At 41.3% G+C, this 24,099-nt stretch overlaps 2 protein-coding genes across 10 annotated transcripts in view; one reads left to right on the forward strand and one right to left on the reverse strand.

Moving 5' to 3' along the window:
- Positions 1-24,099, forward strand: part of LOC112664258 (meiosis 1 associated protein) — a 77,962-nt gene that overhangs the window by 46,752 nt on the left and 7,111 nt on the right. For all 9 annotated transcript variants that reach the window (XR_007402878.1, XR_007402880.1, XR_007402879.1 and 6 more), the window contains exons 5-7: positions 7,774-7,947; positions 11,413-11,575; positions 12,739-12,880. Coding sequence is in view for 5 of the 9 variants with exons in the window: in XM_025453695.2 (XP_025309480.1) it covers positions 7,774-7,947; positions 11,413-11,575; positions 12,739-12,880 (479 nt within the window). In the remaining 4 variants the exon portion in view is untranslated. The remainder of the gene's footprint in view (positions 1-7,773; positions 7,948-11,412; positions 11,576-12,738; positions 12,881-24,099) is intronic.
- On the reverse strand, positions 15,104-21,086 carry LOC112664262 (S-phase kinase-associated protein 1-like). Its single transcript, XM_049095402.1, has one exon. The coding sequence runs from the start codon at positions 20,798-20,800 to the stop codon at positions 20,312-20,314; it is 489 nt and encodes a 162-aa protein (XP_048951359.1). The 5' UTR covers positions 20,801-21,086; the 3' UTR covers positions 15,104-20,311.

Below are 24,099 nucleotides of genomic sequence, written 5' to 3' on the forward strand. Positions count from 1 at the left end.
ATCCCGGGTCTCCAGGATCGCGCCCTGGGCCAAAGGCAGGCGCCAAACCGCTGCGCCACCCAGGGATCCCTAGAGGCAGCTTTCTAATCTTTCATCCCTTATAGTTGCATGATGCTTTAAAGGCTAAAGAGTGCTTTCAGGTGTCATCAATTTTATATTCAAATGAGCCCTATGCCTAGGTATTACTACCATTCCCACTTTATAGATGGGGAAATTGAACTTAGAGTGATGAAGAGATTAGTCTAATTCACAAAGTGAGCAGCAGGCTGGCCAGAATTCGTTTATTCGGTGCAGTGCAGCATTTACTGAGCTCCCGTTGTATGCCAGACACTGTGCTAGTGCTGGGTGTACAGAGCTGGATAAGGTGCTACATCTGGTGCCCTTAGGCATACACACACCCTTCATTAACCAAGACTCCTTTCCTGCATCTCTGGGATCCCTTCTCAGATAGGGCTGGGCAAAGCAGGACAAGTTATGCAACTCAAAACAGGATTGGGGGGCAGCCTGGGTGGCTCAGTGGTTTAGCACCACCTTCAACCCAGGGCCTGATCCTGGAGACCCAGGATCGAGTCCCACATCGGGCTTCCTGCATGGAGCCTACTTCTCCCTTTGGCTGTCTCTCTCTCTCTCTCTCTCTCTCTCTCTCTGTATGTGTGTCTCTATGAATAAATAATAAATAAAATCTTTAAAAAAAAAAAAAAAAACAGGATTGGCTAGCAGGGAATACTGTCAGCTCCTTGTCACTCAGGGTTGTTCCCATGGCTCCAGAAGTGTAGGGATGCATTGCAGCTTCTGCCCATGGAGCAGTCTCTACCAGTAATCACAGACTTCTGCTCCTTTAGAAATACATAGGCTTAAGAAAAAGAGATTCTAAAATCTCCCAAAGTAATTGCTTTGCAAACATTTTCTTTTAATTCATCTGCTTACTTTGAAATTAGGGTGGTATCTGTGTCAGAACTGGGGGAGGGAGCATAGTTCGTGAGTTTGTCACTAACAATGTAAAGCCTTCATTATAAATCATTTTACAGTGATTTTATTCTTTAGTTAACAGTTGAGCCTTTTTTTTTAGCCCACCTCAAGCTGTATCAGCTTGACCATCTACCATAGAACTCTCCGGTAGCCAGCTAGGGGTGGGAAAGAGGCATGTCTTCTCCATACTTCTCCATCCTTTCGTCTTCTTCTACCACCACTCACTACCACCACAGAACGGAAAACATGTGGGGGATGGCTGAGTAGAGACATGTGGGCATTCCATGCAAGCTAATAATTTTGTACCTTAAAATAAATATTTTTAAAATATTCATTTAACAATTGTTTAGGATCCAAAAGCTGCAAAGAGAAAGGAATGCTAGCACTGTTCTGCCCCAGCCTTTCTCACTTCCTAAGCAAAACCTATGCCTTGCAATAATGAAACCCATCCTTCTTAGAAGCAGCTGTAGTCACTACCTGTTGTTACCTGAGCATGCTCCTTTGGGGTTCTCATCCTTCACCCTGTCAGCCAGTCCTTACTTTCTCTCCTATTCTTTTTTACCCTTCTTATTATTCCTCTAGTAGCAGGGATAGCAAGACCCACTCCACTTTCATGATTTGCTCCTTCACTTATTTCTTTTTTAAAAATTTTTTTAAGATTTTATTTGTTTATTCATGAGAGGGGGAGGGGGAGAAGCAGGCTCCATGCAAGGAGCCCAATGTGGAACTCAATCCTGGTCTCCAAGGTCACCCCCTGAGCCAAAGACAGACAGATACCCAAATCCTGAGCTACCCAGGCATCCCACTCCTTCACTTATTTCAATTATCACCTTCTTAGAGAATACTTACCTGACCCCTAAACTAAAAATTCTCTCTTCCTCTCTCTCTGTGTCTCACATACACACACACCATACCCTTATCATGCTTTATTTTTCTTAATAGTCATATGTAATTTTTTTCTGTTTTGATTGTTTGTATATTGTGTGTTTATTGTTTGTTCTCACACTAGAATGTAAGCCACAAAGCAGAGAATTTGTCTTATTCATTGTTGACAAAATCAGTGCCTGGGTCATAGAAGGCACTAAATAAATAATTATTTGAATGACAAATAAAATGAATGAAAGGATGAATGAATGAATGAATGAATGAATGAATGACATCACTACTCTTCCTGAGAAGAGTTCTGGGAAATAAATTCTCTCTATTCTCATTAGAGTTCTAGTGATGTTTTGCCTCTCTTGAAGATTAGAACCCTAGGAAGATGGTCACGACTTGGTCAGTCTTGCACTCACTTCTCTAAGAGAGTCTGCACCACCATAATCATCACTGCCCTGCTACCTCCTTTCAAGGCTCTTCTCCTTTTTCCTAGGGTCCAAGCCTTAGTGAGGCACATGAGCTCAGAAAGACAAGCCAGGCTGCAGGCTGCCCCCAACATTGTGAGCTGTTGGGGATTATCCTCAAGTCATCACTGATTTGAAGACAGTAGTTAGATGACTCTGCACAGTTGTTCCTGAGCAAACTTTGTCCACTCTGATTACTTATCCTAGTTATTAATATCCTGTACTCCTGTATTCAGAAGCTGGACAACACTGATTGCAAACTGGCCCAGGGAGACTAAGATAATTAGCCTCCCTGGGCTAATTATAACTGTGATTCCATAGTTTTTGCAGTGGCTCTTGGCCTTTTTGGAATCACAGCATTCTAGAGATTCTGATAAAAGCTAAGGGCCAGTCCCCCCTCCTCTACTCTATTAGAAAATACACGTACAGATGGAATTGTATACAATTTCAAGAGGTTACCAGGACCCCTAGAGCCCATCTTGCTCGAGGACAGGCCATATGAGGGCCATTTGGAAAGGAACAGGCCTGGCCTATAGGTCAGGGCCTTTGTAGGACTGGGGAGGATCTACAGGACTGAGCTAGAGCATCATTTTCCTAGATCTCTAGTTTAGATAGTCTATGTCTGTGTGTTGAAGTGTTACATTCTCCTATATTAAACACATTTCCATTTTGTAACCTTGTTTTAGGGTTGAATTCTGAGAAGGACTGCTTTAGGCATTACTTTGTTTTCAATCTTTTGGCTCTCTTAGTTTTTCCTATTACTGTGGCTCATCCAGAAGAGCTCAGTAAAACATGTCTCTACTTGTGGCCACAGGAGGGCAGGGCAAGTCTAAACACTGAATGCAAATGCCTGCTTTAGCTTGGCTGCAGAGAACCAGTCCTTCCTTGCCCTCACCACCCAAACACTAAGAGCCACACTCACTCCGGTAACCTTCCTATTTCATATGGTCAGTGGCACCTATCTTATTCTGTGCCCAGTGCCCTGCTTGCCAGTCAAGGTAGGAGCTGCTCTTCAACATCTGAGAAGTGACAAATATCTTCCCCATTCCCCAAGTTTGGCATATTTTGTTATATTTGTGAGGAACTCAGTTCTATACCTTAGTGTTCTTACATATGTTTGTGGTAGGGAGAAAGCAGTTGCCAAGAGAAGTGATGAGGAGGAAATGTTAAGAAAAGGAAAGCACATTCTTATCCTATAAGAGTAAATCATTTTGTTGATGAGAGAAAAGGAAGAAAATGCCATTTGTTGGACCTACACATGCCATTCATAAATAATCATCTCACTTCTTATGCCTCACTACAACTATGAAATAGGTTGTACTATCCCCACTCTGTCCAGAGTCACATAACCAGTAACTTTCAAGTTGTGATTCAAACCCTGCTCTATTACATATCACTGCTTTTCATAAACTCACGGAAAGAGAAGAAAATCCTTCTGAAGAAACAGATTAGCAAGTGTAGTTAGTATTGCCCATATGAAGCCCACAGATACCCAAGAGGTGCTGATTAAACCCAAATAATGGAGGATATAATTAAGCATAACTTCCGGGACAGAGTCAGTTTGGAGTTGAGTTTGGGGGGAGGAGTAAGCCATGGATTGACAGAGTAATAAAAGCACTAAGGAAGGAAGGAAGGAAGTCATGTGGCAAGGAGACTAATTTAGTTGAAGCAGAAGAGTTACAGGAAAAAGTAATGAGAGCTGAGGAGGGGGAGCAATTGTTGAACTCAACAGGCATTTGCTAAGCTTCAACTCTAAGCTAGCTACTGAGCTAGGGGATTTGAATGGGCATATAGGATCTCAACAGGCAGGGTTGTGGAAGAACCGTATGAGCCATTACAGAAGGGAAGAGTGGGGTGTTTAAGGAATAATGACTAGAACCAACTGAACAGGATGATTGAGGGGAATAAAGAAAATGACCAAGGAAGGCAGTATGTGCTCTTTAGTAAAGGAACTGATGAAACCATGTTTTAAAAAAATTAACTGGTAATAGTACCTAAGAAGTACTAGAAGGGGGCGGCTGGGTGGCTCAGTGGTTGAGCATCTGCCTTTGGTTCAGGTCATGATCCTGAGGTCCTGGGATCAAGTCCCATATCAGGCTCCCCACAAGGAGCCTGCTTCTCCCTCTGCCTGTGTCTCTGCCTCTCTCTGTGTGTCTTTCATGAATAAATAAATAAAATCTTAAAAAAAAAAAAAAAGTACTAGAGGAGGAATGGAGTTGATAGGCCAGCATGATCCAAGCATAAGGAAAGGAATGCCTGAACCAGTGACAGAGAAAAATGAATTAAAAAGTTCTCTCTCTAGTGTGTTCTGGTTTCCACTTTAGTCTTCAGTTTGGACAATGTGACTGTCCCTGAGAAGCTGCTGACTTCCTTCTGAGCTTGCAAAACCGTGGACTCAAATCTGAAGCACTGAGTTTCTATGGAAATTACACGAAAATTTTTGCAAAGGAAAAAGCTCTGTGGCTCTCCCAAGAAACTGTAGGTTAAGAAGTTGGAAAAAATTTCAGGAACATTGATGGGGTTTCTACAGGGAAGGCTGGCATTTTCCTTCATAAAGGCATGTTTCAGGCATGGTTCTTCAGCTTTGCAGGATCAGAAAGTTTATTTTCTCAGTAGCATCTCAGAGATAGACTCACCCTACCAAGCTCAAGACCACAGTATAAGCTGGAATGTCTTAGACGAGAACCATAACTACCATAATACCAAGAACAGCAGAGACTTGACAAACACATCCTGCCTTCAGGACATGCCATTAAGCCAGCATGCCCTCCCCTCTGAGCTACACTTGGATGAGTGCAGCCTCCGCATTCTCCTGTTGCTCCCCTTATCTGTGCTCCATTTCTGGCCAACCCACTTCCCTGCTAATGGACACATTCATTTTTTGTATAAAGCCAGTCCCATCCATAGGCTATAGCCAAATCTTGCTCTGGTCAGTAAGCCATTCCCTTTTCTTAAGATAACTGTTTTTCAGTGACCTTACCACTCTGTGTTGATATTGTAGTTTAACTATCTGAGGAAAGTCCTATTTTTCTATTTCCAAGGTTTTGGTAGGAGATCACTTTGCTGTGATCGCCTTATACTGCCATGGTAGGAGTTTCTAATCTACCCTTTCCCTGGGGAAAAGAAAAGAAACACTTAGTTCTCTTCTGCAAAAGTCTGTTGTTTGAACTCTAAACCATATTATCCTCTCCACTTCCAGAGATCCTTCACTCAATTCCATTTCTTTTGTTCTGTATCTGCCTTCTTATGCTTTAAGGATGATTTTGCCTCACTGAAGTTCTCTGGATTCAGTTCTTTCCTTACTTGTTACTCAAACTGAAGTCCAGGCCTCAGTCTCAGAAAAATTAAATTACTTCTTCTTTTGCCTGTGACAAAACAAAATTCACATTATTAAAAAGATACTTTCTCTTTGCTCATGAAGACATTTCTTGGGCAGTGACTTTATATTTATCAGTACTTAAAGCATAATGTGGCAGATGACAGTTTGAGGAGGAATGATTGGGTCAATAGTGTAGCTTTATAAACTCCTTAAAGGAAAAGAATATCATATAATCTTTGTACCTTCTGCAATATTTCATTTTTTATATAGTACATAATAAAATTGCTGCTTGATGGAATGAATGAAATACTTTGCTAACGAATCCTCAGTATGTTCATGGAAGATGTCAGAGTTTTAATCATACTGGCCAAAGAGAAATGCGTTTAGAGCCTCTTTTCATCCACAGAATAAGTCATTAAATATGACATGAAGTCATCTGAGTCTCACCACACCTCTCCTGTGTGGGTACCAACACGCTGGACTGAAGCCCTTTGTTCCCTGTGGAGAGACTGCCACCTCTGCTGCCTTGTCCTCAGGAATGTCGTTCTAGAAATAAACCAGCCTTCTCCCTGGGGTCTATGAGTCATACACAGAAGTTAATTCATCAATTTTCTTAGGCTCTTTGTAAAAGTATTTCAGAGAGTCCCTCATGGTAAGGAAAAAAAAAAAAAATCAGGTTCCTCTTCGGTTTCTTTCCAGCCCTTGGCTCATTTCCTCTCTCTGGGCTTCCTCTACTACCTTATATTTGGCTTTTACTGATAACCTTTACCTGCAGACCCAGACCACAGTTCCTGAGCAAGTGTTGCCTAAAGTAGGAAGTAGACCAGCAAAACCTCATTCCCTCCACATACCCAGTTCCATTCACTCAGATTTGGAAACAAATCACAGACTATTCCTGTCTTCCTGGCTGCTAATCACACTTGTGAGTTATAGCATGCCAATGACAAATTTGTAGACTCTGTGTCCAAGGTAAAGCCCAGGGATGCACCATTTTTTTCTTTTACTTTTTTAAAAAATTTGTTTTTTATAGCAGAAGTAATAATTGAATACACTTTTACTGTGAAACAAGAACTGAAGAAGCAGCGCCTGGATGGCTCAGTCGGTTAAGCATTTGCCTTTGGCTTGGGTCACAGTCTTGGGGTCCTGGGATCAAGCCCGCATTGGGCTCCATGCTCAGCTTCTCCCTCTCCCTCTGCTGTTCCCCTTGCTTGTGCTCTCTCACTCTCTCAAATAAATGAATAAAGTCTTTAAAAATAAATAAGAGCTGAAGAAGCTAAAGCTCCCCCTTGTTAACAAAATATTTAACTTGCATTGCTGTATTATTTTTTGGCTACTTTTGTATTCCAGAGTGTTTTTTAAATACAATAAAATTCAAACAAAAGAAGTATGAATAATAAAAAAGAAACATATTTCAGAACTCTGTCCTGTGTCCACTCCTGCCCACCATTAACAGTTTGATGGTAGCCTTCCAGACCTTTGTAAAAGGCATTTACATACATATATATGTACTTAGTTAGGCCAAGGGTTTCATTTTTATATATTTTATTTTTATGTAAATGGTTCATAATATACATCTGTTCTACAGCTTTCTTTTTTTAAAAAAATATTTTATTTATTTATTCATGAGAGACACAGAGCGAGAGGTAGAGACACAGGCAGAGGGAGGAGAAGCAGGCTCCATGCAGGGAGCCCAATGCGGGACTCAATCCCAGGAATCCAGGATCAGGCCCTGAGCCAAAGGCAGACACTCAACCCCTGAGCCACCCAGGCTTCCCTACAATTTTCTTTATTCATTATTCATTTACTGTCTCTTAACTTTCCCTGCCAGTATGTTTTTTATTTTGTTTGTTAACAGCTTCGTAATTCTCCAAAGGTTGAGTGTGCTATAATTTATTTAAACATTCTCCTATTGATGGATATTTGAATTGCTTCCTGTTTGAGGTTTTGATTATTTGTTATTACAATAATGCTGTACTGAACATCTTTGCATATGTGTCCATGTGTACTATCTAAGAATGCCTCTAAGCGAGTTATCTAAGGATAGAATTGATAGGTCAAAAGATAGATGCATTTAAATGTTTACATTTTTCAAGATGTACAATTAAAGAATTAAAAATTTTACCAACTAATTCCTTTCTTCTGCAGAGAGTTCTATCCTGGGAACTGACATTGACCTTCAGACTATAGACAATGATGTTGTCAGCATGGAGATTTTCTTTAAAGCCTGGCTACATTACAGTGGAACGGACCAAGAACATATCCATCTTCTTCTTCCTTCACGGTGTTTCAGCAACATTTCCAGAGCCAAAGATGATTCAAGTACACACCCTCAAAAGACACATTATATAGGCTATGATTATCCTAGTCTGAGATTAAGACTCTAGATTTGTAAGTCATCAGAATACACTGTAGTTGAGGTTTAGGGACTGGAGGAGGCTGTGCAGTATAAGCACAAGGAGTAAGAAAAGAATTTCTAAAAAGTAACCACAGTAAGGAACTGAACCTAATTAAGCCCAGACTGCAAGGGCCAGTTAGTTTGGGAGCAAAGACTTAGATACCTCAATAATTGGGGAGCACCTAAACTAAAGAAGAGCACAGTGAATCATGTTTTACTCGTTTTTCATTTTGAATTGTAGTGGATATTGTTGACATAATAACTTGAGGAATGCTGGTATTTAAACAATATCAAGAGGGCCTGTGAGAAAGTAAAGAACCAAGATTAAATGAGGACTTCTGGATAGGAAGATACCAAATTGAGGTAAACTAAAGCAACTACAGAGGCAGGCCCCACAGAGGACAACTAGTAGCCCAGCTAGTAGAGGTGGGAGTTCAGTGAGAAAAATAGGGTACAGATTCCCACCCCCAAAGGGGAGGGAGGACACATGGTGGTCCTTTCTGCAGATAGCCATCAGATCCTTACCTTCTGACCCTTCTCCATACCCCTATTTCAACCTAAAGCCTGGGATGCCTTTAATGACTTACCTTGATTTCAACCTTTCACTGGTGTGTAAATCTTCCCTGGACCTTCTTTCCATTCCTTTTGTTCAAGGCTGATGGTGCTGATTCTTCCCTACCCATCTTCTGGAATCCACTCCATATCTATTTTTCCCCATGCAGTATGTTACCTCCTTTCCTGCATTATCCTATTTCATCTCCCCCCACCACCGTGAAACAGGTACTATTACCATATGTCATTGAATCTAAGATGCTATCAGTTATGAGATACACCATTACTTTATGTACCACTAAGGAAGAAAAAGACTACCAATTAAACATGACTCGGTGCTTTCTATCACTAAGAAATATTGTTTTATCCTTACTGAGAAGTTAAAGTGGTAATTGTTAGGAGTGTGTGCCTGGCCAATGACAATTGTAAGACATATGCAGAGATGTTAGTATGTGTGTGTGGCGGGGGGCGGGGGGGAATGTGTCTTAGAATCAATTAAACATATCTCCTTGTTTTACAGATGAGAAAACTGAGACTTAGAGAAATTAAACATTTTCCTAGGACTCCACAGAAAAATTAATAGCAGAATCTGAAGCTAGGCAACTCCAGAGCCCATTAATTCTTAAGATTAGAAATCCATATTTTGGACATTTGATTATAGTAAGCCCAGAAAATGTTCATCAAACCCAGGTCTATCTGCCTCCAGAACCTGGACCCTTACCTACTACACAACCTGCCTCATGCTGGGCATTTATAAACAAAGATGCTGCCTCATGCTGAGCACTTCTCTCATATGGAAGGCTGGGGTTCTCAAAGGCCAGGAACTCCTGCAACCAGCCTTTTTTCAGCTGTTACACAGCACTTGCTCATGGAGTAGTAGAGGACTTCTCTACCTTCCCCCCTTCCTCTTTCCATGGCACCAGGGTCAGCCCAGAATGTTTATCTCCATCTGCAGTTATTTTTTTGGAAATTTGCAGGTCTTCAGGGCTTATGGTGGAACTTAGATCCAGACTCATCAGCTCTTCTACTAGGGAGGCCTACACTGGAGTCCAGATGCTCGGGCGCAATTGGAGTGAGGTCTGGGGAAAGTAGCCCTCCTCCAGGGTGCATGTGACCCATCTGAGAGTTTATACAACACAATAAGGACCATACTGTAGTTGTCCATTGTTTAAAAAAAAAAAAAAACTGATGCATGACTACACTGTATTTCTGGAAATACGGCTCACTATAAAAAAGGAAACAAAACAATAGAGAACCCTGAGCTTTCCTACTCTAGAATCTTTTGAGGACTGCTCCTCAGATGTTCACTCTGACCCCTTACAAGGTTCTCTACCCACTCCACCTGCTTCTGTAACTGCCCAGGGCCCTTCAGCCTGCTCTTCAGTGCTTCCCTCAGAGGCCTCCTGACAGAGAGCACAGTCAGCTTCAGATGAGTGTCTTTTCTTGTTTCATGGGTTTGGAGTCTGCCACCTTGGCATCTGGGTTCAGGGTGGTGAGCTGCGCACCTGATTTTAGATTCTAGTCCTGCTAAGACAGCTTTAGCAGCCTTGGCACACTGTCGAGACTTCAGTTCCAGTAGTTCTCAGCCATGGCTACAGTAAGAATCACACAAGGAACTTTTAAAAAAACACCAGGATCTGGCTTCCATCTCCAGAGATCCCAATTTCACTAGTGTGCGGTAGGGCCCAAACATCAGTATCTTTTAAAATATAAAAAGATAAAATTTCCTTAATAAAGAGGTGATTCTTATTGCAATCAGCATGGAGAATCTCAGCCAGATGAACACAGCTTTCCAGCCCTAAAGCCCAGAGATCTAACAATGGAGAAGTCAGGCACCAAGGAAAGGAGGAGAGTTGAGTCCTAGGCCGAGTCACTCCTACTGACTTCCTGGGCTCTGAGACATGGCAGCTAAGACTGTCTCACCCAAAGTTAATGTCTATGTCTAGTTGCTGGGCCAGCTGGATCTGACATCTATTCTGCCATCATATTTATTCTATATTTTTTCTGCTTTCGTTTTTACTTCATGTTCGTTAACAGTATTCAAACCTGGTATACATTTTTATTGAAAAAAAAATTGTAGTATCAAGGCTTCAAAAGCCTAGTGCAATAGAACATTGCACACTGTGGCATGTGAATGTACCCACCTCCCAGAGCAGAATCTTAATACAGAAAAACATAATACCTTGATGAATAATTCATACCTAGGTGAAGCCCCCTCAGAATGGTTGTCTGTTGCCACAGTGATGCTCTAGAAGATTCTACATTCAGGTTTCTTTGGGGAATTAAAAAATAAACCATTTCAGGAACTTATTCCTCCCCCTCCCCTGAATGTCCCTACAAGAGCCCACAGAGAAACAATAGCTGTCAGCTGACTCCCTGACTTCTGCTTTCCTACTCTTCCTTCATCTGACCTATAGTCTTGCCAAAGCTTAGCCACAGGGAAGCAGCAGAGGCAAGATTTCCATCTGTGATTGCAAAGGGCTCTGCATATTGTAGTGTTAGTTGCCTCCTCCACAGAGGGCCCATATTCCTCTCAGACTGGATCACAAGCCAGATCTCTCACTAAGAGGCTACTGTTCAGCCAGCCCAGATATAAGACAAGTAAAAATCATATCAGACCCAGAAAACAAGTTAGATATAGTATTGAGCAACACTGTAGGTCCAGACCTGCTCTGTCTTTCCAGACCAGTCATACTTTCCCCTTTCCATTCCCTGCCTCCTCCCAAGCCTTACTTGCCTGGTGGATGTGGAATGGGTAGCAGATGTTGTCTCTTACTCACATAGCCTGAGGTAACTTGTGACAAACAATCCCTCCTCCAATGCCATTTTTATTGTAGTGTGCCTGAAATGTGATCTCCAAGAGCGACTCCTCAGCCCGTCCCTACTCCCTGGCACAGCTGATGGCTCCTTGAGAATGGATGACCCCAAAGGAGACTTCAGCACACTCTACCAGATGGCCTCCCAGTCATCAGCCTCTTGTTACAAGCTCCGGGTGATCAAGTATGGGACAAGGGAACTTCCCCAATCTGTGCAAATGCTTGTTCTTACTGGTTCCAGCTAGGAAGTCCAGAGGTAGAGGGCATCTCCAAGTACCAGGCAGTGGGAGTCAGTTCCAAAGCAGAAACTGCAGGTATGGGAATGAAAGAGCAATATTAGGCTACTCCACATGTGGAGACAAATGGGCATATGGTGGAAAATGTGCCTCAGTAGGACATTCTGAAACCTGGATGAAGATTGGAAATCCAGAAAGTCTCTGAACACAAAGAAAAACAAGATCAGCAGTGTTAATGCATTCCACAACTATGTACTGAATACCTTACCATGTTTGGGCATCAGGACAGAGATCTGACCTTCAAGGAACAAGGGGATAGATAGGATCTACTCCTGCCTTGCCATTTTTCTAAATACTAGAATTCTGCTTCCAGAGGGACCAGTTCTTGGATAGAATTAGCAGTGATGGCAAAGACCATCACTTTTACTGCTTCCTAGTTCCTATCACAGTACCTGTGCACAAGTATATGAGTAAGCTTGACTATGGATGCTACTGGGGAACTTTCTTAAATTTTTCCTGTTTTGTTTTTTTTTTTATTTCGGAGAGCAGAGTAAGCGGGTAGTGGGGGACACAGAGGGAGAGGGAGAGAATGGATCTTGAACAGGCTCCATGCCCAGTGTGGAGGGCAGGGCTCAATTTCATGACCGTGAGCTCATGACCAAGCCAAAATCAAGAGTCAGACACCTAACCGACCGAGCCACCCAGGCACCCAATTCACCCTCTTCTTAAATGCATCTCTCTCAGCACCTTGCCACAGGATAGCCAGGACTGGGATGCAGATGGTTAGCATACTGTCATGTTACATGGTTATTGTAGCAGGGGTATTCTGGAAGTGTCCTCAGAGAAGTCACTTAAAATGGAGTGAGCTCAGGAGAAGAAACATCCATCAGAGTCTAGATGGCTCTTCATGGTGATGCTTCATTCATTAACAGATTTTGAGAATCTGCTATGTGCCAGATACCTTGCTAGGTGCTGGCCATGCTAAGGTGAATAATTCAGTCTCTAACCCAAAGGATTTCACAGTAAACTGACATAAACTGAATTTAAGCTGATCTGGTGTCAGGGTTCTAGATATCACTGAGGAGATTTTTGCTGCATTGTCTCTTGCCAGGGCTCTAAATTCCAGTGGGATCTGCGAGTCATTGACATATGGACTGCCCTTCATCCTTAGACCCACAAGCTGTTGGCAGCTGGACTGGGATGAGCTGGAGACAAATCAGCAGCATTTCCATGCTTTGTGTCACAGCCTGCTGGTGAGTATCCATGTCCCCAGGTGAGGAAGAAAAGTGTTAAGGCCTTAACCACAGAAAAGTAGCTAGCTTCATCCTGCTCTGATCCCAAACCTGTCCCAATTCTCAAGAGGACAGAAAAAACTAGAAATATTCTGAAATGTGGATTAAATATGACTTGCCTTTGTTGGTTTCATGCCATAGAGAATACTTCCTGAACTCAGTTATATGACACTAAACTTGAAAATCCCTAATTTTGTACATTTAAACAGAAATAGGGTATTTTCCATAAGTGGCTATATATTAACACTTCTCTTTCTAACACTGGGCTGGGCATTATGGTTTACTTAAATGAAGGACACCTAGACTGTTCCAGACATCTTGCTAAACTGTAGTCAATGGTAACATGATAGATGTTATCCATGACCTCAAGAGACTTATACTATTATTAAAAGAGACAGAATTTTATATATATGTAATATATCATTTATAATTTTATATATATAGATATAAATTACATAATTATGAAATATAATTATATATATATCAATACTTATTGTGGGAAGTTTATGAAGAAGAGGCTGTTGCCAGAAAGCCTCTCTGTGAAAGTGACATTTAGAATGAGACCTGCCAGTTTATGGGAGTGGGAATTAGCCAGGTGAAGGGTGACAGAAAGATCATGCCTAGAAAAGGCATGTGCAAATACCCCAAACAAATCAGGAAAGAGCTGAGAGAAGAATCAAGAACAGAAAGGCCACTGTGACTAAAACAAAGAAAGCAAGGGAGGAGAGCCTAAAGGTGAGCTGGAGAAGTGAGCAGGGGTAAATCATGCGAAACTTTGTAGGCCAAATTAAGGACCTTAGACTTTAAGTACAAGAAATCATGAGAGAAGATTTGAATTTTTAGAAGATTACTTACACCAAACATTGGAAATAACTGGCAGAAGCAAGAATGAGAACAATAAAATGAGGTGGGAGGGTTATTGCTATAGTCTGAGCAAGAGATGTTGATGACTTGGACTAGAATGTTGGAAGTCAAGAAAAGTACACCAATTAAAGAAATATTTTAGGAGTGCCCAGGTGGCTCAGTCAGTTAAGCATCAGATTCTTGGTTTCAGCTCAGATTGTGGTCTCAGGGTCATGAATGGAGCCCCGAGTCGGGCTCCCCGCTCAGCAGGCAGTCTACTTGAGACTCTTTCCCTCTCTCTTCCTTCCTTCTCTGCTCCTTCCTCTGTTTGTATTCTCATTCTCTCTCTCTCTCTCTCTCTCTCTCTCTGTTCCTCTCTCTCAAATAAACAAATAAATAATATTTAATTTAAAAAAGACATACTTTTTTTTAAAGATTTTATTTATTTATTCATGAGAGACACAGAGAGAAAGGCAGAGACATAGGCAGAGAGAAAAGCAGGCTCCATGCAGAAGCCCAACGTGGGACTCGATCCCAGGTCTCCAGGATCAGGCCCTGGGCCCAAGGTAGGCGCTAAGCTGCTGAGCCACCCAGGGATCCCCCCAAAAAAGACATACTTTAAAGAGAGAGTCAGACTTGGTGAAGGATTGGATGTAGGGAGTGAGGAAGATGAAGGTATCAACTGCTTGGTTTCTGTTTCGAGTAACTAAGTGGATGCCCATTTCCTAAAGTGGAAAAAAATAAAAGAACTTAGAAACACTTAGAAAAGAGCAGGAAACACTTACAAAGCAAGATAAAACAACTGCAAATATAATCGAGGACAAGTCTGTGAGTGGAAATAGGAGAACAGTTTAACCTAGTAGCATATGGGTGATCAGACCAGCACAGCAATACATCTCTTTCACTATCAGAAGGCTTCTTTTTTCCTGTTTCAAAACCCACTCCCTTTTAGGCCCACCCACAGAGTTCCTGTTTCCTATCTGAAGAACACCCATCCCCTGTCTTTGCAGAGCAGAGACAACAGATACATCCCACAGCTCAGTTGACTGTTTACTCCACCTCATTCTTCAGGATCGCAGAAATGCTACATCACTCGGGAGGAATTTCCCTTGAGTGGCCTCCCTACATTCTTATAGTACGTGATACTTTAAACAGACATTTGCATCTTAATATGCTGCTAAAAGGAGTGTAAATTTTCTGGAAAGTGAAAGCTATTTCAAAACTTTATTTTGCTGGAAGTGTATGTAGCACAGGAACATAAGCAGCAAAGGGAACAAAAAAATATATATCAGCATGCTTATCTCGGTGTTATTTACAATAGTCAAAAATTCAAATAACCTAAATGTCCTAAATAGAGAAATGGCTAAATCAAATAAAGGAAAGGTTATGGGAACGATAATTCAGCCAAACAATGAAGTATTATGCAGCCATTAAAAATAAAAATGGGAAAGAGTATTCTATTCCCTTCTAGCTTACATATATAAATCAGACTCTTCCTCTGATTTGGTGTTTGAGCATCTAATATTTATTTAATTGTTTAACAAATATTTATTAAAATAGTGAAAGGGAATAAAGGGGGAAGGAGAGAAAATGGGAAATATCAGAGAGGGAGACAGAACATGAGAGACTCCTAACTCTGGGAAACAAATAAGGGGCGGTGAAAAGGGAGGTGGGGGGTGGGGGTGACTGGGTGATGGGCACTGATGGGATGAGCACTGGGTGTTATGCTATATGTTGGCAAATTGAACTCCAATAAAAAATAATAATAATAAAATATATTTATTGAGCACTACATGCCAGGTACCATTCTAAGGGCCAAAGAGGATCTTCTGTATCACTCCTCTATCATGGAAACGTACAAGTATGTGGTTGACCCATCACTAATAGATGCCCATGTTTTGGAGCACCTACTAAGTGCTACTCATTTAAGCAAGGGCTTTGCATACTTTACCTCATTTAATCCTTACAATAATTCTGTGAGATATGGACTGTTGTCACCATTTTTATACATGTAAAAGACTGAAGTCTAAAAAGATCATGTGACTTAGCAAAAGTCACACGACTACCAAAGTGGCCAAGACAGAATATGAACCTAGTTTACTGACTACAAAGCCTATGCTTTTAACTTCCTTGCTAAATTCCGTACTCTGGATTTAGCCAGATAAACATAGCCTGCACCCCTAGGGCTGTTTCTCCCCTTACTTAACACCCCAGCCTTCTGTACATGAATTCACTTAAAGTGAGGGGGTACTTGTAATAGCCTTTCAACCATCTTGTGTTACTGTTGTTCTACATCTCCGAGCAGCAAAAATCCTGAAAGGCAGTGTATTATAGAGGGGAGAATTCCCCACAATCCTCTTCTGATGCATTCAACAAATCTTTTTCCAATGCTCGCTATGTGACAAGAACCTTATTAAAGCTTGAACCTTTCTGATCCTATATTTACAAGTTTTCAACATTCTCTAACCCCTTGGTTTTCTAGTCTTTCTTGAATCTTTTTCATATGTTCTTTTAAAATCTGATGTCCTCAGCTCCCTGTGTATCTCTCATCTTCTGTTTCTTGCTGTGATGTTCCCCGACCCCACAGCTAACTTCTCATTCTGACTTCTGTCTTTCTGTTAATAGCAGCACCGCCACTCTCTGCTCGGTCAGGCTTGAAACCTCAGTGACCTCCAACCTTCTCGCCCTTCACACCCCCTTCATCACTAAGTCATATCAGTTTTCTCCTCATGAGTTGTAACTGTCCTTTCCTTCCTGTTCCTACTGTTTATTGTCCCCAAGACTTCTTCAGTACACTCCTAGCTGGTCTCCCTACCTCCAGTCTCTCCCTCTTCTAACTTACGCTGTTTGTTAGGCCAGATTAATCTTCATGAGGCACTCCCCTGACTGCCACATGTTTTTCGGTCATGCTAGTACCCAGCGACATAAGCTTTGCCTATGCTGTCCCCATAGCATCTGCTGCATGTTTTCTCCTCTCTCTTCTTACCCTCACTGTCCTCCTTCAGAGTCTGTTTCCCTCTTCCCTGTAGTGTTGTAGTCATCCCTTGTCTCCATGCCTTTAGTGCTGCCCTTCCCAGTCCATCTGATACTGCCACCAGATTTATCTTCTGGAAACACAGCACTGATCCTGCCACTCTTCAGCTTAAAGATGGCTTGTGGCTTGCTATTGATTATACTCTAAAGTCCATATTCCTTAGCCAAGTATTCAAACTCCAGTCTACCTCCCCTCATCACCTTTCATGCACCATCGAGTCCAACCAAATTAATATACAAACTTTAAGTTGCCACACCTTTGAGCCCTTGTTCTTATTGCCCCTTCTCCTCTCTCTGTATGTTCAAACCCTGCCCTGTCCTGAAAGACTCAGCTCAAATGGTGCTTCTGCAATGAGGTCTTTCTGGATCCCTTTATTTATCATAAGACCTTTGTGTGCTCTATTTTCTTTTTTAGGGAAAAGCATATTTCTTCTACCTTTTTAAATATATGGTCTTATGACTTGGATTAAAGTCTATAAGTCAAGTCTGACCACCCAGACTCCAGGATAACACAATTGCCTTTTCCTGGCATTTCTACCACTTTCCCATTTTACCAACTAATTTCTCAGCCTTAGTCAAATTTAGGTTCAGTGTAGAAATTCTCCCTTTGTTACCTCTCTTTCTGGGGAGTTAAAGCAAGGCAGCTTTCTATTGTGGTAAAATGTAGTTTGGTGGGTTTTTGTTTTGTTTTGTTATTAGAGATTTCATTTACTTGAGAGAGAATATGAACAGAGGGGAGAGGTAGAAGCAGGCTCCCTACTCAGCTCAGTCCTAGACCCTGGGATCATGATCTGAGCCAAAGGCAGATGCTTAACTGACTCAGCCACCCAGGCATCCCAAAATGTAGTTTGTATTGTCCATGAAGCATGGGCTTTGGAATCAGATGGCCCTAGGTTCCTGACAGCTTCATTATTTGCCAACTGTGTGAATTCATGTGAAATATTTAACCTCTCTATGCAATAGTATATTCATTTACTTGAAACCATAACAAACCTAGTAGCCCCATTTAGCTAATCTCTGCATAAGTGGTATACAAAGAAGCACTATCCAGAGGCCAAAAAGTGATTTTTAAAATTTATTTGTACTTTCAAAGAATACCAAAGAGGAAATAGTTCATTACCCACAACGACATTTCTCAAATATTCTTCCCCTACTCTTCAATTATATCTAACCAGAAGCTATTCCAAGAGCCTTTCACACATACGCACACTTTAAAAAAACTAAAACTCTGCCTACATCACCACCCCCTGTTCCTCTACCTTCTCCCTCCCTCTCTCAGCTAATACATATTCTGTAGATTGGCAGCCCCTACTCTGCCTCCCCCTGAGGTCCTGTCTCTCTCTCTCTTCCTATTTAAAATATCCAGGAATAGGGGCACTTGGGTGGATCAGTGGTTGAACACCTACCTTTGGCTCAGATTGTGATCCCGGGGTCCTGGGATCAAGTCCCACATTGGGCTCCTCACAGGGAGCCTACTTCTCTCTCTACCTGTGTCTCTGCCTCTCTCTGTGTCTCTCATGAATAAGTAAAATATTTTAATTAATTAATTAATTGATTAAATATCTAGGAATAGGGGCGCCTGGTGGCTCAGTCAGTAAAGTGTCTGCCTTCAGCTTGGGTCATGATCCTGGGGTCCTGGGATCCAGCCCTGAGTCAGGCTCCTCCCTGCTCAGCAAGAAATATACTTCTCCCTCTCCTTCTCCCTCTGAGTTCTTTCTCTCTTCCCACCCCCCACCCTGACACAATAAATAAATAAAATCTTTAAAATAAAATATCCAGGAATAGAATTCACAAGACTTGTCCTTTTGTGAGTAGAAATAGAGTGGGGGAGAATGAAAAAAGGGGAGAATGAGCATGACAGACACACATTAGTAACTCTTGTCCCTGTCACATGTTAAATAGACAACAAGATATAACTCATATAGTTTTTAAGATGATTAAATAATCTTGCATGTTTAAACACCCAGCATATGTCTGGCCTATGATTTGCATGTAGGTTAGTAGTTCTCTGATTTACATTTGTTTCTTTTTTTTAATAGACTCTAATTCTCTGAAGATATTCTCCATTTTTTCACCTATTTCCTTGAACATACTAATCATAGCTATTTTAAAGTTCTTGTATGCTGCTTCTAATACCTGCATCACCTGTGGCTTTGTTTTAGCTCTTTTTTTCTTCTGATTTTCAGATATGTGATCCTATCTTTTGGTGCACCTGGTACTATTCTAATGAGAGATGCTCAGTGTGTCTAAATAAATTGCAGAGGCTCCAGTTGGTATTTCTCTAGAGAGGGTCCATTCTGACCTGCACTGGGCAGACAGACTAGTGACAAATCATCCTATCTACTCAGGGGCTATATTAAGTCCAGGCTGGACTATAGTCCTGCTAAGGCTCAATCTACCCCTGGTTTGCTCCTGGCCTTCCAGGATTTTCCACTGAAACCTGGTATATTATGTGCATCCCCTTCCCTTGGACAAGCCCAATTCTAATCATTCTATCCCAAGTCTGTTAAAATACTCTGCTTCTAAAGGCTTTTTCCTTGGGTGTTTTTGCCTCCTGCTCTATGCAGCCCCAGTATTTGGTAAATGTGCTAGTGAAAAATTTGTTTGAGCACCCACCCCACCCCTGCCTGGTCTCCACCAAAAGATCTGCTGGTTTCTTAGTTCCCTTGCAAGTGCTTCAGCATGTGAAAATCCTAGATTGTCACCTCTGACCAGCTCTCCCTCCAACTCAGAATAAACATGTGCCCTCAGGGTAAAAGCAGTTGCAGTAATTTCCCCATCTGCCTTGATTCTCCCCTCTCCAGAAACAGCTACCACTCATTTTCATTGTCTCAGCACCTCCTCCCTGCCTTCAGACAAATGATTTCTGTGTAGTCCAGCTTTTCTAGTTGTTCTAGGCAGGAGAACAAGACTGCCTCTGGCCATTCCATCCCAGAAGGAGATGTTTATTGAATGTTCATTCATCCCTCACTTCACATGTCTTATTCAGCTAGACAGCCTGTATTACACTTTCTGGTTTACTCTTAGCCAGTTGACTGGCTCTACCAAATTCTCATATTTAGATTCCTGGGTTTCCTTATAACTATAAGCACAGCTCAGTTCATACAATGCTGTCTCTTCCTCTGCCTCTTCTTTTAGAGTAGTTTTTTTTTAACTTGTTTTATTTACAATGACAACTTTTAAAAGATCATTAAACTAAAGTTAACCAGACAGTAAACTAGGCAGAAATCACTTTCCAAAGAGAGGGAAAGCCCAAAATGCCACCTTCTACAGAGAACCCACAGTTCAGTTTATTGAGAGCAAAGAAAAAAGAAACTGATCATACTAGAAGAAACTCAGCCATAACTTTGGAATCTATACTCAAACTACACATGCAAGGAATACAATATTCTACTAAAACAACTGATTTGCTGCTGCATTTGTCTACTCTTTGTCTAATATTAACAATTATAAACAGAGCAGTGCAACTAGTATTTGGAACAATCCTTACAGTGTTACAGTGTCGGGCATAACATCTCACTTCTCTTCACACCACTGGTTCTCTTTGCAAACCTCAGCTTCCTCTTCTTCAGTAAAGTCATTTTTGATATTGAAGGTCTTATGGATCTCCTCAGGAGTTTTTCCCTTGATCATATTGGCAACAGTCTTGCATGTAACATCAAGCAAACCTTTGATGTCTAAGTAGTTCACAGCCAAAATAAGTTCAAAAAGTGTTCCTTGGTCAACTTTCAGGAATTCTTGGTCCCAAACAGGGATATCATCTGTACACTTTTCTTTGTTCTCATCATCCTCAGGAGGGGCATCATCCTTATGGTGGGTGCACCACTGAATGACCTTTCTTAATATTGCTGCATTAACATTTGGTAGAGGAACCGGGTCATCATCTCCTTCATAATCCATTCCCAAATCTTCCAACATGGTTTTGATAGTCACAGACTGTTTGGCAATTTCAACATCAACTTCAAATATCTCTCCATCAGAACTCTGCAACATAATTGAAGGCATGGTGCTCACTCTCAAGCAGACTGCGGGCAGGAGGCTGACAAGAGCAGAGCAGCCTCGCCGACCAGAAGAGAAAGGTGGAGAACAAGGCCACTACCTAGAGTAATTCTTTTGAACAAAGTCCATACTGCCATAAATAAATTCTAGTCATTAGTGCCAGGCCACCAGGTCTAATCAATTATAAATGTTGTGTAACTTTTCTAATTACACTCCATGCACACTCTAAACTTTAGTCAACTGCAACCTTAAGTATTGTTCCATCCCCCAATTTTCTTTTTTTTTCATCCCCCAATTTTCTTAAGAGTTGACTCACCATCCTCCTCATAGATTATTTTGTTCCATTTGAGTATTTTATTTCTTTTTCCTCAGAAGAATATCACTTCATCAGATAAGCAAGGTTCTTCATAAACCCATTCCCCAGCCCTTCCTGAAAGATATGTGCCATCCATTCATTCCCATAAATTTCACTCTTAGATCAATTCAGACCACAAGAGAGCAATCTGTCTGTATTTTCTGGAACTTTTATAGATCTATCTCTAAGAATTATAAATTATTTTTAATTTCACAAAATTTAATAAACATCTAGCAATTATTCAATATACTTTAACTTAAAAAAATTAAGACTTCATGGTGCCTATTGTGTGCAGAAGCAGTTCTAAACACTTCACAAATATTAATTTATATAATGTCCATAACTATCCTTTGAGGTAGGACTCACTGTATCTATTTTACAAATGAAGATATTGAGGCCCAGAGAGGTTAAGTAGTTTTCCAAGATCACATAGCTAGTAAATGGTAGAGCCAGGTTGGAATCCAGAAAAGCTAACTCCAAGACCCAAACTCTTAACTACTCTATAGCCATATGAAATTCATTATCATATTGATTGAAGGAGTCCTCTGAAATACATTCACTACTCAATAAGGATCCATAAGATAGTTTCTCAAACACTTTTATCAGGAAAAGCATGCTAGGCTCCCTCCTAGCAAAAGTGGGTGGTTTGCATTTCTCTGAGCTTACCTAATCTTGGCTCTGTTATTGCCCTACCCTTATTTTTCCTTTACCCGATCCCTTGGGTATTTTATCTTTTTTGTATTGTTGCATTTTTCTAAACTGGCATAACTGCTTTGTGGTATGTGGTAGGGAATAACTATATTTATAAATAAATAAAATTATTTTTCTAAGTATTTATGAATCTATCCATCACCAGGAAAACATAATTTCAATTACCAAATCCTACTGTGTAGTCCCAGTTATGTAGCTAATGACTCACTTTCCACATCCTCATTTCTCTTACAAAGTCATGTCTGTATGAACTAGAAAAAGAAACGGGAATACCACCTAGGTCTTTCAATTTCCTACTTAAAATGTCAGAGTCTCTGGAGATGCATTCCAGAGCTTTACAGGCCATGTCTGCCCTAATTGGCCACAGAAGTGACAGAATTCAAGCCAAAATATGTCCAGCAGGAGTCTAACTACACAGGCAATGATCTGGTTGGGCTGGAAATGGGTGGAGAAATGGAAAGTCCTTGGTTACATTAGGCGAAGAGTCAAGAACAAGAATCCAAGCTGAGAGTGGGGTGATAGCAGGTCAGGAGCCATTAAAAAAAAAAAAATCAGAATGAAGTTAGAGTGTTGAGCCTGCAAGGGAAACAGACAGATGCTGGAACAGACAGCAGGCCTAGCATGGGATCAGTGGGCTTCTTGGGACCCAGCTTTGTCTGTTTCTCTTGCTTAATCCTTTACCATGCCCCTTCCATCCTTCACACCAGCCACATTAATAAATTGCTAATTGTCCCCCAAATATGCCAAACTGTTCCACACCTCCATATTTTTTTTCATGCTGCTCCCTTCCTTTTGCCTCTATCTACCTAACAAATATCTACCCATTTTTTCCAGATTCTGCTTAAATACCTTCACTAGGAAGCTATTCTATTCCTGCCCCCACCACAGCCTGCTCCCACTCATCTTTTTTGCCCCTTACCCACCCATGTATCTGATTCTCACATCTATCTTTACTTTCACAGCAGTGATTAAGGGTATGAAGCTGTACCTTACCATTCTAATGTGAGAAATGTCATATTATTTTTTTTTCTAACTCAAATTCAGAAAATAGTAATCCCCAGGAACTAGGATGTTGACACACCCAGTATCTTTATGAGTGCCTCTCCCTGGCTCACACCCAGAATCCTAGGGCCCTAATAGTCCAGAAAATGTGGGAAATGGCCCTCTGGTCTTCAGTATACCTCCAGTACAATGTTGAATAGAAGTGGAAAGAGCAGACATCTTTGTCTTGTTCCTGACCTCAGGGGCAAAGCATCCAGTGTCTTATCACTACTTATGGAGCCTTTGTGAGGTTAAGTTCCACTCTGTTTCTAATTTGTTCATGGAAGGGTTTTGGATTTTATCAGATGCTTTTTCTGTATCCATTGAGATGATTATGTACTTTTTATCCTTTATTCTAGAAACAGGTGTATTACATTGGATTACTAAACCAACCTTGCATTCCTGGGATAAATCCCATGTGGTTGTGATATGTACAATTGGTCCTTGAACAATGTAGGGTGTTAGGGGTACCACCTTCCCATTGCAATAAAAAATCCACATATGACTTTTGACTTCCCGAAAACTTTAATTGCTGAATTTGGTCCTAGGACATCATATTGATGACAGACCAAAGAAGTACTGGTTTGGTGAGATTCAAGCTTTTACCTGCTATAATAAATTCCCATCTGCCCTTCTGGCAAAGCCTACACTAGTGCCATTAAACTTGTCCTTTCTAATTCTGTCTCCGCATTAGCTATATCCTTTTCCTTTCCTTTGCTACCTGTAAAGGATCCCTTTGGCTGCAACTAAGAGAAAACAAATCCAATTCTAACTTGAGTAATTAAAAGTTATTTTTCTGGGAATCCCTGGGTGGCTCAGCGGTTTAGCCCCTGCCTTCAGCCCAGGGCATGATCCTGGAGCCGCAGGATCAAGTCCCACATCGGGCTCCCTGCATGGAGCCTGCTTCTCCTTCTGCCTGTGTCTCTGCTTCTCTCTCTCTCTGTCTCTCTCTCTCTCATGAATAAATAAATAACATCTTTTTTTTAAAAAAGTTTATTTTTCTGATATAACAAGAAGTGTGGGGACAGGGACACCTAGGTGACTCAGTGGTTGAGTCTGCCTTCGGCTCAGGGTATGATCCTGAGGTAACGGGATCTAGTCCCACATCAGGCTCCCTGCATGGAGCCTGCTTCTCCCTCTGCCTGTGTCTCTGCTTCTCTCTCTCTCTCTCTCTCTCTCTCATGAATAAATAAAATCT

Source organism: Canis lupus, chromosome 17, assembly GCF_003254725.2.
Source record: "Canis lupus dingo isolate Sandy chromosome 17, ASM325472v2, whole genome shotgun sequence".
Lineage (NCBI taxonomy): Eukaryota > Metazoa > Chordata > Mammalia > Carnivora > Canidae > Canis > Canis lupus.